Consider the following 17,173-nt stretch of genomic DNA (forward strand, 5'->3'; position numbering starts at 1 on the left):
TATCGTATGACATACTGACATAATCGAGCTCATTTGCAGCTAGCAGAGTCGCCCCCTGGTGGCTGACCGTCGTCTCTCTTGCTCCAGAAAGCCACGTCCGTTCCTTTTAAGTACAGTCTGTGTGTTTATCGTAGAGATGGAGGCGACGTCGACAAAACGGACGATTTTCTCCACGGACTTTGGTGCAAGAGAGTGAGTTGTTGAATTATTAAGTCAGTTCCAGCCCTAATTTGTAATAAAATAAAATAAATGATGCCCTTTAATATGAGCTTTTTCCCTCCGATCAGACTGAGGCTTTAGTGGAAGGTGAAGTGATTTACAGTCGTCATGTGTTTAAAATGTTAAACCTTGTATAAATCTCGACGACGATAAATTCTTCTTCTTCTGTTTTTAAGGGGATGTGGACTCCAGGATACAGCAGCAGAGCAAGTACACACACACACATTCACACACATTCTTACCATACCCTTAAATTCACCTTAATTTAAACCTAATCGGACCCAAACCATAAAACCAGGTCTTTAATCCTGAAAAAAAGCCCTGAAAAATGATGTGGATCAGACAAAATGTCCTCACAAAGAAACATCTAACATCTCTGAGGACCAGGATTATAAGACGCCGTTTTCGGACTTTGACCATAACGTCTAATCCTTAATCATAATTTATAATCTTAGTCCCGAACTTATCCTGTCCCTCAGAAATGAGGTTTATAAATCAACACAATTACAAATATCTACTTCATGAATGACATCTATAAAGAACCACTGGTTGCAGTACCATAAAATGTCTGCAGGTGGAGCCCCAGAGAAAAAAGCGCTGGAAAACTTTTTTGATTATTATTATTTTTAAAATCTTTGGTCCAAAATTTTACAAAAACGTCATACTATACTATGTCGACCAAAATTTGGAAAAATCTTTGCCAAAAAAATTTTGGTCCAAAATTTGACAAAAACGTCATACTGTACTATGTCGTCTAAAATTTGAAAAAAAAAAGAAAAAAAAAAACTTGGTCCTAAATTTGACAAAAAAAGTCATACTATACTGTCGTCTAAAATGTGATTTTTTTTTTTTTTTTTACAAATTGAGTATAGCATGTTATAACAACCTAAGGAAGTGATTTCAATGAAAACAAAGTGAGGACCGGCCAAAAGTCCTCACTCTGTAAAAATGACCTCACTTTGTTGGTTAAAAACCCTCACTGGTCCTCAGTATGCCGCAAGTACAAGAACACACACACACACACACACACTCAGAGAGAGAGAACACTGTGGACTTTCACTTCTGTCTCGAGCTGCTCTCGTGAAGACAGAGGACATTTTTCACGAGCGGAGCTAAAGTTTTTTTTTTTTTTCTAGGACTGGGACTCCAGATTAGGACTGGAACTAGGGGGATTTCAGATGAGGAAGACTGTCACTTGGACTCCAGATTAGGGCTGGGACTACCAGGTTCAGTCAGAGTTAATCTGGATTACAGGGTCTGTGAAAGTTTCATCAGCAGAGAAACGGTTTTCGTCTCCTGCGTCATTTTTTGTCATCGTTGACAGGGGAAAAAAAAGCAGCAGGTGTTAATCTGTCACTGCGGAGATTATTTATTATTCTGGGACAATCATTACGACAGTGTGTGTGTGTGTGTGCGCGTGCGTTTTGTGCCAAAATGTTCCAGTTGGCCGCGCGCCCTCGCCGCGCCGCGCTCTCAGCGCCAGGTCCGCAGTTTCCTGCGCCTCAGTGTGTTTTAAAGGAGAAAAGTGACTCGTTGTCGGTCAAAGTGCGTCATTAATTCAACTTTTCGCTGGATTTACTTCGTTTTTTTTTTGTTTTTTTTCCTGTGGAAGCGTGTTTTTTTTTTTTTTTTGTGCTTTCGTTCGTCTTCGCGCACGGAGATGCCGCGACAGCTCCGCCTCCTCCTGCTCCTCCTGCTGCCGCCGCTGCTGCTGCTCGTGTCCGGCAGCAGGTGGTCAGCGGCGGCCGTCAGGGTCCGGAAGAAGGCCGGCAGCAGGGGGCGCTCGTGCGTGGACCTGCCGGAGGAGATCCTGGAGCAGATGTTCGGTCGTCTGTCTGTGGGTGTGATGAGCGCATTCCACCACGCGCTGCAGCTGCAGCCGCGCGACAAACACAACAACATGAGTTGCCCCAACGTTTCCGCGGCAACGCTGACCCACGGCAAGGGTCCACTTCCGGTCAATCTGCTGAGCGTCGCCCCCTGGGCCTACCGGTGAGGAACTTCCTCTATATATATGAATTATACATGTTGTATATATTTACACATACATGTTTAGATGCTATGTATTCATACAGATATAGATATTATATATATTCACATTTATAGATTATATATCTCATACATGTATAACATACATGTTATATATATTCACACATGTATAGTTATATATATATTCACATATAGAGATTATATATATATACATACATATTCATACAGATGTCATATATATTGACATATAGAGATTTTCTATATATATATTCACACATATATAGATGTTACGTATTCATACAGATAAAAATGTTATATATGTTCACATATATAGAGATTTTATATATATTCATACATAAATGTATAACATACATGCTATATATATTCACACGTACAGTTGTTATATATTCACACACACACATATATTCACACATACATGTTAAGATGTTATATATATTCACACATGTATAGATGTTTATATATTCATACAGCTATAGATGTTACGTATTCATACAGATAAAGATTTTATATATATATATTCATACATAAATGTATAACATACATGTTATATATATTCACACACACATATATATATATTCATACATACATTTATAGATGTTATATATATTCACACATGTATAGATGTTATATCTGTTCACACATGTATAGATGTTATATATTCATACATGTATAGATGTTATATATGTTCATAAATATGTAAATGTGATACATATTCACATATGTATAGATGTTATATATATTCATATATATATATACATGTTATACATATTCACACATGTATAGATGTTATATATAGTCACACATATAGATGTTTTATATATTCATACATACATTTTATACATATTCATACATATATAGATGTTATACATTTCTTTTTATGTTTGATGTTGTATATTTATACATATGTAGATGTTATAAATGTATACAATATACAGATGTTATATATCTATACACATGTTAGATTAGATACATGGAGATTAGATGTAACTTTATCAATCCGTCTGGGAAATATTTGGATGTTTTATATATAAATATTATATATATATATTCAAACATACAAAGTTATTTCTCCTGTTTCACTGAATCATACATCCATTAAAATTATAATCTGATATGAAATGACACTTAACAAGGAAAAAACCACCTCAGCGCATGTGTGTGTGTGTGTGACTTCCTGTTTGCAGGATCCTGTACGACCCGACCCGCTACCCTCGCTCCATCCCTGAGGCGTACTGTCTGTGTAAAGGCTGCCTGCTGGGGGCGTACGGTCAGGAGAGCGACCAGTACCGCAGCGCTCCCGTCTACGCTCCCTCCGTGATCCTGAAGAGGACGGGCTCCTGTGTCGCCGGGCGACACTCCTACACCGAGGTCTACGTCTCTGTGGCCGTGGGCTGCACGTGTGTCCCCAAGCTGCCGGACAAGCCGAGGGACGCCAGACACAAGAGCAACCAGAGTCTGGACAGAGCGGAGGTCAAAGCCGCCCGACGACTCAAAGCACCGCTGAAGAAAGTGTGAAAGGAAATGTTGTTTTTCACTTTACCTCAGAATGAGCTTCTATATTTATATCCAGAGCCAGATCTGCTCCAAAGAGGCAGCCGTTTTGGAGCATCATGTTTTTACAGTAGCCCACAGTGGACAAAATATAAACAATCTTTGAGTTTTGACGCTAACTGAAGGCTATAAAAGGCACAATAACACACTTTTACACACTGTATCTTGTGTCTACACAGCAAATGTACAGAAAATTGCTTTTAATATCTGGGATTAAGATGTACAGATGTTCTGCTGCATAATAAAAATAAATTTTACCATTTTTACGGAGTGGGAGTGAAGTATTGTTTTTGGCGGCTATGTATGTTCGTTTGTTTGTCCGTGTTTCCGCACTTGCGCTTGCCACTATGACCAGCAGAGGGAACCAGAGGCTTATTGCGTGAATGGGGTGAAGTCTTGTTTAATGTGTTCCAAAGTCAACCAAAAAAGTCATGGTTTAGTACGACGTACTACATAATATAGTATGACATTTTGTTAAGTTTTGGACCAAAAAACTGTTTTTCAAATTTTTTTTGTCAGATGTTGGACGACATAGTATAGTATGTCGTTTTGTCAAATTTTGGACCAAATTTTGTTTTAAAAAAATGGTCACATTTTGGACGACATAATATAGTGTGACGTTTTTGTCAAGTTGTGGACCAAAAAACAGTTTTTCAAAAAACTTGTCAGATGTTGGACGACATAGTACATAGTATAGTATGACGTTTTTGTCAAGTTTTGGACGAAAAAACTGTTTTTCAATAAATTGTCAGATTTTGGACGACATAGTATAGTATGTCGTTTTTGTCAAATTTTGGACCAAATTTTTTTTTCAAAAAATTGTCACATTTTGGACGACATAGTATAGTACAACGTACTTCATAGTATAGTATGACGTTTTTGTCAAGTTTTGGACCAAAAAATTGTTTTTCAAAAAACTTGTCAGATTTTGGACGACATAGTATAGTATGTCGTTTTTGTCAAATTTTGGACCAAATTTCTTTTTTAAATAATGGTCACATTTTGGGACGACAAAGTATAGTACGACGTACTACATAGTATAGTATGGCGTTTTTGTTACATTTTGGACCAAAAAACTGTTTTTCAAAAAAATTGTCTGATTTTGGACGACAGTATAGTATGTCGTTTTTATCAAATTTTGGACCAAATTTTGTTTTTCAAAAAAATTGTCAGATTTTGGATGACAAAGTATAGTATGTCGTTTTTGTCAAATTTTGGACCAAAATGTTTTTTTCAAAAAAATTGTCAGATTTTGGACTAAATAGTGTAGTATGACATTGAGGTTGATGACATAGTATAGTATGATGTTCTGTCACATTTTGGGCAAAATAAAAACACATTTCAAATTTGTTTTCGATTTTGGACGACATAGTATAGTATGTCGTTTTTGTCAAATTTTGGACCAAAATTTATTTTTTCAAAAAAATGGTCAGATTTTGGACTAAATAGTGTAGTATGACATTGAGGTCGATGACATAGTATAGTATGATGTTCTCTCACATTTTGGGATTAAAAAAACACATGTCAATTTTTTTTTCGATTTTGGACGACATAGTATAGTATGATGTTTTTGTTAAGTTGTGGACCAAAAAACAGTTTTTCAAAAAATGGTCAGATTTTGGACGACATAGTATAGTATGTCGTTTTTGTCAAATTTTGGACTAAATAGTGTAGTATGACATTGAGGTCGATGACATAGTATAGTATGATGTTCTGTCACATTTTGGGCTAAAAAAATGTTTTTCCCATTTTGGACGACATAGTTTAGTATGTCGTTTTTGTCAAATTTTGGCCCAAAAAGTTTTTTTCAAAAAAATGGGCAGATTTTGGACTAAATAGTGTAGTATGACATTGAGGTCGATGACATAGTATAGTATGACGTTTTGTCACATTTTGGGATTAAAAAAACACATTTAAATTCTTTTTTCAATTTTGGACGACATAGTATAGTATGTCGTTTTTGTCAAATTTGGGACCAAAATGCTTTGTTCAAAAAAATGGTCAGATTTTGGACTAAATAGTGTAGTATGACATTGAGGTCGATGACATAGTATAATATGATGTTCTGTCACATTTTGGGATTAAAAAAACACATGTCAATTTTTTTTTCAATTTTGGACGACATAGTATAGTATGTCGTTTTTGTCAAATTTGGGACCAAAATGTTTTTTTCAAAAAAATGGTCAGATTTTGGACTTAATAGTGTAGTATGACATTGAGGTTGATGACATAGTATAGTATGATGTTCTCTCACATTTTGGGATTAAAAAAACACATGTCAATTTTTTTTTTCGATTTTGGACGACATAGTATAGTATGACGTTTTTGTTAAGTTGTGGACCAAAAAACAGTTTTTCAAAAAATGGTCAGATTTTGGACGACATAGTATAGTATGTCGTTTTTGTCAAATTTTGGACCAATTTTTTTTTTCAAAAAATTGTCACATTTTGGACGACATAGTATAGTATGACGTACTACATAGTATAGTATGACGTTTTTGTCAAGTTTTGGACCAAAAAACTGTTTTTCAAAAAAATTGTCTGATTTTGGACGACAGTATAGTATGTCGTTTTTATAAAATTTTGGACCAAATTTTGTTTTTTAAAAAAAATTGTCAGATTTTGGACTAAATAGTGTAGTATGACATTGAGGTCGATGACATAGTATAGTATGACGTTTTGTCACATTTTGGGATTAAAAAAACACATGTCAATTTTTTTTTCAATTTTGGACGACATAGTATAGTATGTCGTTTTTGTCAAATTTGGGACCAAAATGTTTTTTCAAAAAAATGGTCAGATTTTGGACTAAATAGTGTAGTATGACATTGAAGTCGATGACATAGTATAATATGATGTTCTGTCACATTTTGGGATTAAAAAAACACATGTCAATTTTTTTTTCAATTTTGGACGACATAGTATAGTATGTCGTTTTTGTCAAATTTTGGCCCAAAAAGTTTTTTTCAAAAAAATGGTCAGATTTTGGACTAAATAGTGTAGTATGACATTGAGGTCGATGACATAGTATAGTATGACGTTTTGTCACATTTTGGGATTAAAAAAACACATTTCAATTTTTTTTTCAATTTTGGACGACATAGTATAGTATGTCGTTTTTGTCAAATTTGGGACCAAAATGTTTTTTTCAAAAAAATGGTCAGATTTTGGACTAAATAGTGTAGTATGACATTGAGGTCGATGACATAGTATAGTATGATGTTCTCTCACATTTTGGGATTAAAAAAACACATTTCAATTTTTTTTCCGATTTTGGACAACATAGTATAGTATGTCGTTTTTGTCAAATTTGGGACCAAAATCTTTTTTTTCAAAAAATGGTCAGATTTTGGACTAAATAGTGTAGTATGACATTGAGGTCGATGACATAGTATAATATGATGTTCTGTCACATTTTGGGATTAAAAAAACACATGTCAATTTTTTTTCGATTTTGGACGACATAGTATAGTATGTCGTTTTTGTCAAATTTTGGACCAATTTTTTTTTTCAAAAAAATTGTCAGATTTTGGACTAAATAGTGTAGTATGACATTGAGGTCGATGACATAGTATAATATGATGTTCTGTCACATTTTGGGATAAAAAAATGTTTTTCCGATTTTGGACGACATAGTATAGTATGTCGTTTTTGTCAAATTTTGGCCCAAAAAGTTTTTTTCAAAAAAATGGTCAGATTTTGGACTAAATAGTGTAGTATGACATTGAGGTCGATGACATAGTATAGTATGATGTTCTCTCACATTTTGGGATTAAAAAAACACATTTCAATTTTTTTTCCGATTTTGGACAACATAGTATAGTATGATGTTTTTGTCAAATTTGGGACCAAAATCTTTTTTTTCAAAAAATGGTCAGATTTTGGACTAAATAGTGTAGTATGACATTGAGGTTGATGACATAGTATCGTATGATGTTCTCTCACATTTTGGGATTAAAAAAACACATGTCAATTTTTTTTCCGATTTTGGACGACATAGTATAGTATGTCGTTTTTGTCAAATTTGGGACCAAAATCTTTTTTTTCAAAAAATGGTCAGATTTTGGACTAAATAGTGTAGTATGACATTGAGGTTGATGACATAGTATCGTATGATGTTCTCTCACATTTTGGGATGAAAAAAACACATGTCAATTTTTTTTCCGATTTTGGACGACATAGTATAGTATGTCGTTTTTGTCAAATTTGGGACCAAAATCTTTTTTTTCAAAAAATGGTCAGATTTTGGACTAAATAGTGTAGTATGACATTGAGGTTGATGACATAGTATCGTATGATGTTCTCTCACATTTTGGGATGAAAAAAACACGTCAATTTTTTTTCCGATTTTGGACGACATAGTATAGTATGTCGTTTTTGTCAAATTTTGGACCAAAATCTTTTTTTTCAAAAAAATGGTCAGATTTTGGACTAAATAGTGTATTATGACATTGAGGTCGATGACATAGTATAGTATGACATTTTGTCACATTTTGGGATTAAAAAAACACATTTCAATTTTTTTTTCAATTTTGGACGACATAGTATAGTATGTCGTTTTTGTCAAATTTGGGACCAAAATGTTTTTTTCAAAAAAATGGTCAGATTTTGGACTAAAAATCTGACCAGTGTAGTATGACATTGAGGTCGATGACATAGTATAGTATGATGTTCTCTCACATTTTGGGATTAAAAAAACACATTTCAATTTTTTTTCCGATTTTGGACAACATAGTATAGTATGTCGTTTTTGTCAAATTTGGGACCAAAATCTTTTTTTTCAAAAAATGGTCAGATTTTGGACTAAATAGTGTAGTATGACATTGAGGTTGATGACATAGTATCGTATGATGTTCTCTCACATTTTGGGATTAAAAAAACACATGTCAATTTTTTTTGCGATTTTGGACGACATAGTATAGTATGTCGTTTTTGTCAAATTTGGGACCAAAATCTTTTTTTTCAAAAAATGGTCAGATTTTGGACTAAATAGTGTAGTATGACATTGAGGTCGATGACATAGTATAATATGATGTTCTGTCACATTTTGGGATTAAAAAAACACATGTCAATTTTTTTTCGATTTTGGACGACATAGTATAGTATGTCGTTTTTGTCAAATTTTGGACCAATTTTTTTTTTCAAAAAAATTGTCAGATTTTGGACTAAATAGTGTAGTATGACATTGAGGTCGATGACATAGTATAATATGATGTTCTGTCACATTTTGGGATAAAAAAATGTTTTTCCGATTTTGGACGACATAGTATAGTATGTCGTTTTTGTCAAATTTTGGCCCAAAAAGTTTTTTTCAAAAAAATGGTCAGATTTTGGACTAAATAGTGTAGTATGACATTGAGGTCGATGACATAGTATAGTATGACGTTTTGTCACATTTTGGGATTAAAAAAACACATTTCAATTTTTTTTTCAATTTTGGACGACATAGTATATAGTATGTCGTTTTTGTCAAATTTGGGACCAAAATGTTTTTTTCAAAAAAATGGTCAGATTTTGGACTAAATAGTGTAGTATGACATTGAGGTCGATGACATAGTATAGTATGATGTTCTCTCACATTTTGGGATTAAAAAAACACATTTCAATTTTTTTTCCGATTTTGGACAACATAGTATAGTATGATGTTTTTGTCAAATTTGGGACCAAAATCTTTTTTTTCAAAAAATGGTCAGATTTTGGACTAAATAGTGTAGTATGACATTGAGGTTGATGACATAGTATCGTATGATGTTCTCTCACATTTTGGGATTAAAAAAACACATGTCAATTTTTTTTCCGATTTTGGACGACATAGTATAGTATGTCGTTTTTGTCAAATTTGGGACCAAAATCTTTTTTTTCAAAAAATGGTCAGATTTTGGACTAAATAGTGTAGTATGACATTGAGGTTGATGACATAGTATCGTATGATGTTCTCTCACATTTTGGGATGAAAAAAACACATGTCAATTTTTTTTCCGATTTTGGACGACATAGTATAGTATGTCGTTTTTGTCAAATTTGGGACCAAAATCTTTTTTTTCAAAAAATGGTCAGATTTTGGACTAAATAGTGTAGTATGACATTGAGGTCGATGACATAGTATAATATGATGTTCTGTCACATTTTGGGATTAAAAAAACACATGTCAATTTTTTTTCGATTTTGGACGACATAGTATAGTATGTCGTTTTTGTCAAATTTTGGACCATTTTTTTTTTCAAAAAAATTGTCAGATTTTGGACTAAATAGTGTAGTATGACATTGAGGTCGATGACATAGTATAATATGATGTTCTGTCACATTTTGGGATAAAAAAATGTTTTTCCGATTTTGGACGACATAGTATAGTATGTCGTTTTTGTCAAATTTTGGCCCAAAAAGTTTTTTTCAAAAAAATGGTCAGATTTTGGACTAAATAGTGTAGTATGACATTGAGGTCGATGACATAGTATAGTATGACGTTTTGTCACATTTTGGGATTAAAAAAACACATTTCAATTTTTTTTTCAATTTTGGACGACATAGTATATAGTATGTCGTTTTTGTCAAATTTGGGACCAAAATGTTTTTTTCAAAAAAATGGTCAGATTTTGGACTAAATAGTGTAGTATGACATTGAGGTCGATGACATAGTATAGTATGATGTTCTCTCACATTTTGGGATTAAAAAAACACATGTCAATTTTTTTTTTCGATTTTGGACGACATAGTATAGTATGACGTTTTTGTTAAGTTGTGGACCAAAAAACAGTTTTTCAAAAAATGGTCAGATTTTGGACGACATAGTATAGTATGTCGTTTTTGTCAAATTTTGGACCAATTTTTTTTTTCAAAAAATTGTCACATTTTGGACGACATAGTATAGTATGACGTACTACATAGTATAGTATGACGTTTTTGTCAAGTTTTGGACCAAAAAACTGTTTTTCAAAAAAATTGTCTGATTTTGGACGACAGTATAGTATGTCGTTTTTATAAAATTTTGGACCAAATTTTGTTTTTCAAAAAAATTGTCAGATTTTGGACTAAATAGTGTAGTATGACATTGAGGTCGATGACATAGTATAGTATGACGTTTTGTCACATTTTGGGATTAAAAAAACACATTTCAATTTTTTTTTCAATTTTGGACGACATAGTATAGTATGTCGTTTTTGTCAAATTTGGGACCAAAATGTTTTTTCAAAAAAATGGTCAGATTTTGGACTAAATAGTGTAGTATGACATTGAGGTCGATGACATAGTATAATATGATGTTCTGTCACATTTTGGGATTAAAAAAACACATGTCAATTTTTTTTTCAATTTTGGACGACATAGTATAGTATGTCGTTTTTGTCAAATTTTGGCCCAAAAAGTTTTTTTCAAAAAAATGGTCAGATTTTGGACTAAATAGTGTAGTATGACATTGAGGTCGATGACATAGTATAGTATGACGTTTTGTCACATTTTGGGATTAAAAAAACACATTTCAATTTTTTTTTCAATTTTGGACGACATAGTATAGTATGTCGTTTTTGTCAAATTTGGGACCAAAATGTTTTTTTCAAAAAAATGGTCAGATTTTGGACTAAATAGTGTAGTATGACATTGAGGTCGATGACATAGTATAGTATGATGTTCTCTCACATTTTGGGATTAAAAAAACACATTTCAATTTTTTTTCCGATTTTTGGACAACATAGTATAGTATGTCGTTTTTGTCAAATTTGGGACCAAAATCTTTTTTTTCAAAAAATGGTCAGATTTTGGACTAAATAGTGTAGTATGACATTGAGGTCGATGACATAGTATAATATGATGTTCTGTCACATTTTGGGATTAAAAAAACACATGTCAATTTTTTTTCGATTTTGGACGACATAGTATAGTATGTCGTTTTTGTCAAATTTTGGACCAATTTTTTTTTTCAAAAAAATTGTCAGATTTTGGACTAAATAGTGTAGTATGACATTGAGGTCGATGACATAGTATAATATGATGTTCTGTCACATTTTGGGATAAAAAAATGTTTTTCCGATTTTGGACGACATAGTATAGTATGTCGTTTTTGTCAAATTTTGGCCCAAAAAGTTTTTTTCAAAAAAATGGTCAGATTTTGGACTAAATAGTGTAGTATGACATTGAGGTCGATGACATAGTATAGTATGATGTTCTCTCACATTTTGGGATTAAAAAAACACATTTCAATTTTTTTTCCGATTTTGGACAACATAGTATAGTATGATGTTTTTGTCAAATTTGGGACCAAAATCTTTTTTTTCAAAAAATGGTCAGATTTTGGACTAAATAGTGTAGTATGACATTGAGGTTGATGACATAGTATCGTATGATGTTCTCTCACATTTTGGGATTAAAAAGACACATGTCAATTTTTTTTCCGATTTTGGACGACATAGTATAGTATGTCGTTTTTGTCAAATTTGGGACCAAAATCTTTTTTTTCAAAAAATGGTCAGATTTTGGACTAAATAGTGTAGTATGACATTGAGGTTGATGACATAGTATCGTATGATGTTCTCTCACATTTTGGGATTAAAAAAACACATGTCAATTTTTTTTCCGATTTTGGACGACATAGTGTAGTATGTCGTTTTTGTCAAATTTGGGACCAAAATCTTTTTTTTCAAAAAATGGTCAGATTTTGGACTAAATAGTGTAGTATGACATTGAGGTTGATGACATAGTATCGTATGATGTTCTCTCACATTTTGGGATGAAAAAAACACATGTCAATTTTTTTTCCGATTTTGGACGACATAGTATAGTATGTCGTTTTTGTCAAATTTGGGACCAAAATCTTTTTTTTCAAAAAAATTGTAAGATTTTGGACTAAATAGTGTATTATGACATTGAGGTCGATGACATAGTATAGTATGACGTTCTGTCACATTTTGGGCTAAAACCTTAATTTTTTCCGATTTTGGACGACATAGAATAGTATGTCGTTTTTGTCAAATCTTGGACCAAATATTTTATTTTTCAAAAAAATGGTCAGATTTTGGGCTAAATAGTGTAGTATGACATTGAGGTCGATTATATAGTATAGTATGATGTTCTGTCACATTTTGGGCTAAAAAAATAATTTTGGACGACATAGTATAGTATGACTTTTATTTTGCAAACAGGAAATAGGACAGTTTGATTCAGACGTTTTCAGTAAATGAATTGTAAAGGAAGAAAATCAAACAGCTCCTTCGAGGCTTTTTCACGTCTAGCTCTTTCCTCCCAGGATCGCAGAGTTGTTGATGATGAAGTTGAAATCCTGTTGAAATTGAAATGACGCAAACACATGCGACGCAACAGAGAGTTTTAGTTTGGTTTTTGGAAGTTGTTTTGTTTGTTTAGTTTTGTTGTTTTTCACACACACACACACACACACACACACACACACACACACACACACACACACACATTCGTAGACACTTACCTGCAGCGGGATTTGAACCCACGATGTCTTGAGTCGTGATGCGACGTCCTTGTCCACTGCACCATCTTCAGCGCTGGTGATTCTCCTGACATGGACAGACGATGAAGGATCAAACAGTTTGTCCTCGTCATTCAGTTTTTGAAAAACTAAGAATTTCAGAGTAAGAGCGTGAAGACAATGAGGTTCTAAGTTCTAATCTTACAAAGAAGTGAAGTTCACACACTTTGAAAACTTTAGACCCAAAAGACAACAACAAAGTGTTTCTGTGCAGCTCAGTGAAAGTGGCTCTTTCTGTAAGAGTCAGACTTGTGTGTCGAAGGTTGTGAGTTCAAATCCCATCATCAAGTGTGGTTTTTAAAGACGTAGTATGGTATGATGTTTTTTGTCAAATTTTGAACCAAATCTTTTTTTTTCAAAAAAATGGTCAGATTTTGGACGAAATAGTGTAGTATGACATTGAGGTCGACAACATAATATAGTATGACGTTCTGTCACATTTTGGGCTAAAAAAAAAAAATTCTAAAAAGTTTCCAATTTTGGACAACATAGTATAGTATGTCGTTTTTGTCAAATTTGGGACCAAAATCTTTTTTTTTCAAAAAAATTGGCAGATTTTGGACTAAATAGTGTAGTATGACATTGAGGTCGATGACATAGTATCGTATGACGTTTTGTCACATTTTGGGATTAAAAAAACACATTTCAATTTTTTTTTCAATTTTGGACGACATAGTATAGTATGTCGTTTTTGTCAAATTTGGGACCAAAATGTTTTTTTCAAAAAAATGGTCAGATTTTGGACTAAATAGTGTAGTATGACATTGAGGTCGATGACATAGTATAGTATGATGTTCTCTCACATTTTGGGATTAAAAAAACACATGTCAATTTTTTTCTCGATTTTGGACGACATAGTATAGTATGTCGTTTTTGTCAAATTTTGGCCCAAAAAGTTTTTTTCAAAAAAATGGGCAGATTTTGGACTAAATAGTGTAGTATGACATTGAGGTCGATGACATAGTATAGTATGATGTTCTGTCACATTTTGGGATTAAAAAAACACATGTCAATTTTCTTTTCGATTTTGGACGACATAGTATAGTATGTCGTTTTTGTCAAATTTTGGACCAATTTTTTTTTTCAAAAAAATTGTCAGATTTTGGACTAAATAGTGTAGTATGACATTGAGGTCGATGACATAGTATAGTATGATGTTCTGTCACATTTTGGGATAAAAAAAATGTTTTTCCGATTTTGGACGACATAGTATAGTATGTCGTTTTTGTCAAATTTTGGCCCAAAAAGTTTTTTTCAAAAAAATGGTCAGATTTTGGACTAAATAGTGTAGTATGACATTGAGGTCGATGACATAGTATAGTATGACGTTTTGTCACATTTTGGGATTAAAAAAACACATTTCAATTTTTTTTTCAATTTTGGACGACATAGTATAGTATGTCGTTTTTGTCAAATTTGGGACCAAAATGTTTTTTTCAAAAAAATGGTCAGATTTTGGACTAAATAGTGTAGTATGACATTGAGGTCGATGACATAGTATAGTATGATGTTCTCTCACATTTTGGGATTAAAAAAACACATTTCAATTTTTTTTCCGATTTTGGACAACATAGTATAGTATGTCGCTTTAGTCAAATTTGGGACCAAAATCTTTTTTTTCAAAAAATGGTCAGATTTTGGACTAAATAGTGTAGTATGACATTGAGGTTGATGACATAGTATCGTATGATGTTCTCTCACATTTTGGGATTAAAAAAACACATGTCAATTTTCTTTCCGATTTTGGACGACATAGTATAGTATGTCGTTTTTGTCAAATTTGGGACCAAAATCTTTTTTTTCAAAAAATGGTCAGATTTTGGACTAAATAGTGTAGTATGACATTGAGGTCGATGACATAGTATAGTATGACGTTTTGTCACATTTTGGGATTAAAAAAACACATTTCAATTTTTTTTTCAATTTTGGACGACATAGTATAGTATGTCGTTTTTGTCAAATTTGGGACCAAAATGTTTTTTCTAAAAAATTGGCAGATTTTGGACTAAATAGTGTAGTATGACATTGAGGTCGATGACATAGTATAATATGATGTTCTGTCACATTTTGGGATTAAAAAAACACATGTCAATTTTCTTTCCGATTTTGGACGACATAGTATAGTATGTCGTTTTTGTCAAATTTTGGACCAATTTTTTTTTTCTAAAAAATTGTCAGATTTTGGACTAAATAGTGTAGTATGACATTGAGGTCGATGACATAGTATAGTATGATGTTCTGTCACATTTTGGGATAAAAAAAATGTTTTTCCGATTTTGGACGACATAGTATAGTATGTCGTTTTTGTCAAATTTTGGCCCAAAAAGTTTTTTTCAAAAAAATGGGCAGATTTTGGACTAAATAGTGTAGTATGACATTGAGGTTGATGACATAGTATCGTATGATGTTCTCTCACATTTTGGGATTAAAAAAACACATGTCAATTTTTTTTCCGATTTTGGACGACATAGTATAGTATGTCGTTTTTGTCAAATTTTGGCCCAAAAAGTTTTTTTCAAAAAAATGGGCAGATTTTGGACTAAATAGTGTAGTATGACATTGAGGTCGATGACATAGTATAGTATGACGTTTTGTCACATTTTGGGATTAAAAAAACACATTTCAATTTTTTTTTTCAATTTTGGACAACATAGTATAGTATGTCGTTTTTGTCAAATTTGGGACCAAAATCTTTTTTTTCAAAAAATGGTCAGATTTTGAACTAAATAGTGTAGTATGACATTGAGGTTGATGACATAGTATCGTATGATGTTCTCTCACATTTTGGGATTAAAAAAACACATGTCAATTTTTTTTCCGATTTTGGACGACATAGTATATTATGTCGTTTTTGTCAAATTTTGGCCCAAAAAGTTTTTTTAAAAAAAATGGGCAGATTTTGGACTAAATAGTGTAGTATGACATTGAGGTCGATGACATAGTATAGTATGACGTTTTGTCACATTTTGGGATTAAAAAAACACATTTCAATTTTTTTTTTCAATTTTGGACGACATAGTATAGTATGTCATTTTTGTCAAATTTGGGACCAAAATGTTTTTTCTAAAAAATGGGCAGATTTTGGACTAAATAGTGTAGTATGACATTGAGGTCGATGACATAGTATAGTATGACGTTTTGTCATATTTTGGGATTAAAAAAACACATTTCAATTTTTTTTTCAATTTTGGACGACATAGTATAGTATGTCGTTTTTGTCAAATTTTGGACCAATTTTTTTTTTCAAAAAAATTGTCAGATTTTGGACTAAATAGTGTAGTATGACATTGAGGTCGATGACATAGTATAGTATGATGTTCTGTCACATTTTGGGATAAAAAAAATGTTTTTCCGATTTTGGACGACATAGTATAGTATGTCGTTTTTGTCAAATTTTGGCCCAAAAAGTTTTTTTCAAAAAAATGGTCAGATTTTGGACCAAATAGTGTAGTATGACATTGAGGTTGATGACATAGTATCGTATGATGTTCTCTCACATTTTGGGATTAAAAAAACACATGTCAATTTTTTTTTCGATTTTGGACGACATAGTATAGTATGTCGTTTTTGTCAAATTTGGGACCAAAATCTTTTTTTTCAAAAAATGGTCAGATTTTGGACTAAATAGTGTAGTATGACATTGAGGTTGATGACATAGTATCGTATGACGTTTTGTCACATTTTGGGATTAAAAAAACACATTTCAATTTTTTTTTCAATTTTGGACGACATAGTATAGTATGTCGTTTTTGTCAAATTTGGGACCAAAATGTTTTTTCTAAAAAATTGGCAGATTTTGGACTAAATAGTGTAGTATGACATTGAGGTCGATGACATAGTATAATATGATGTTCTGTCACATTTTGGGATTAAAAAAACACATGTCAATTTTTTTTCCGATTTT

General features: G+C 32.4%; 1 protein-coding gene across 1 annotated transcript; it reads left to right on the plus strand.

Moving 5' to 3' along the window:
* The first annotated feature begins 2,082 nt into the window (after positions 1–2,082).
* On the plus strand, positions 2,083–3,952 carry il17d (interleukin 17d). The gene is made up of 2 exons (XM_083902209.1): positions 2,083–2,211; positions 3,414–3,952. Exons 1-2 carry the CDS (start codon positions 2,120–2,122, stop codon positions 3,742–3,744), a joined length of 423 nt encoding a protein of 140 aa, XP_083758335.1. The 5' UTR covers positions 2,083–2,119; the 3' UTR covers positions 3,745–3,952.
* Positions 3,953–17,173: the final 13,221 nt, after the last annotated feature.

Source organism: Microchirus variegatus (assembly GCF_963457635.1).
Source record: "Microchirus variegatus genome assembly, chromosome: 16".
Lineage (NCBI taxonomy): Eukaryota > Metazoa > Chordata > Actinopteri > Pleuronectiformes > Soleidae > Microchirus > Microchirus variegatus.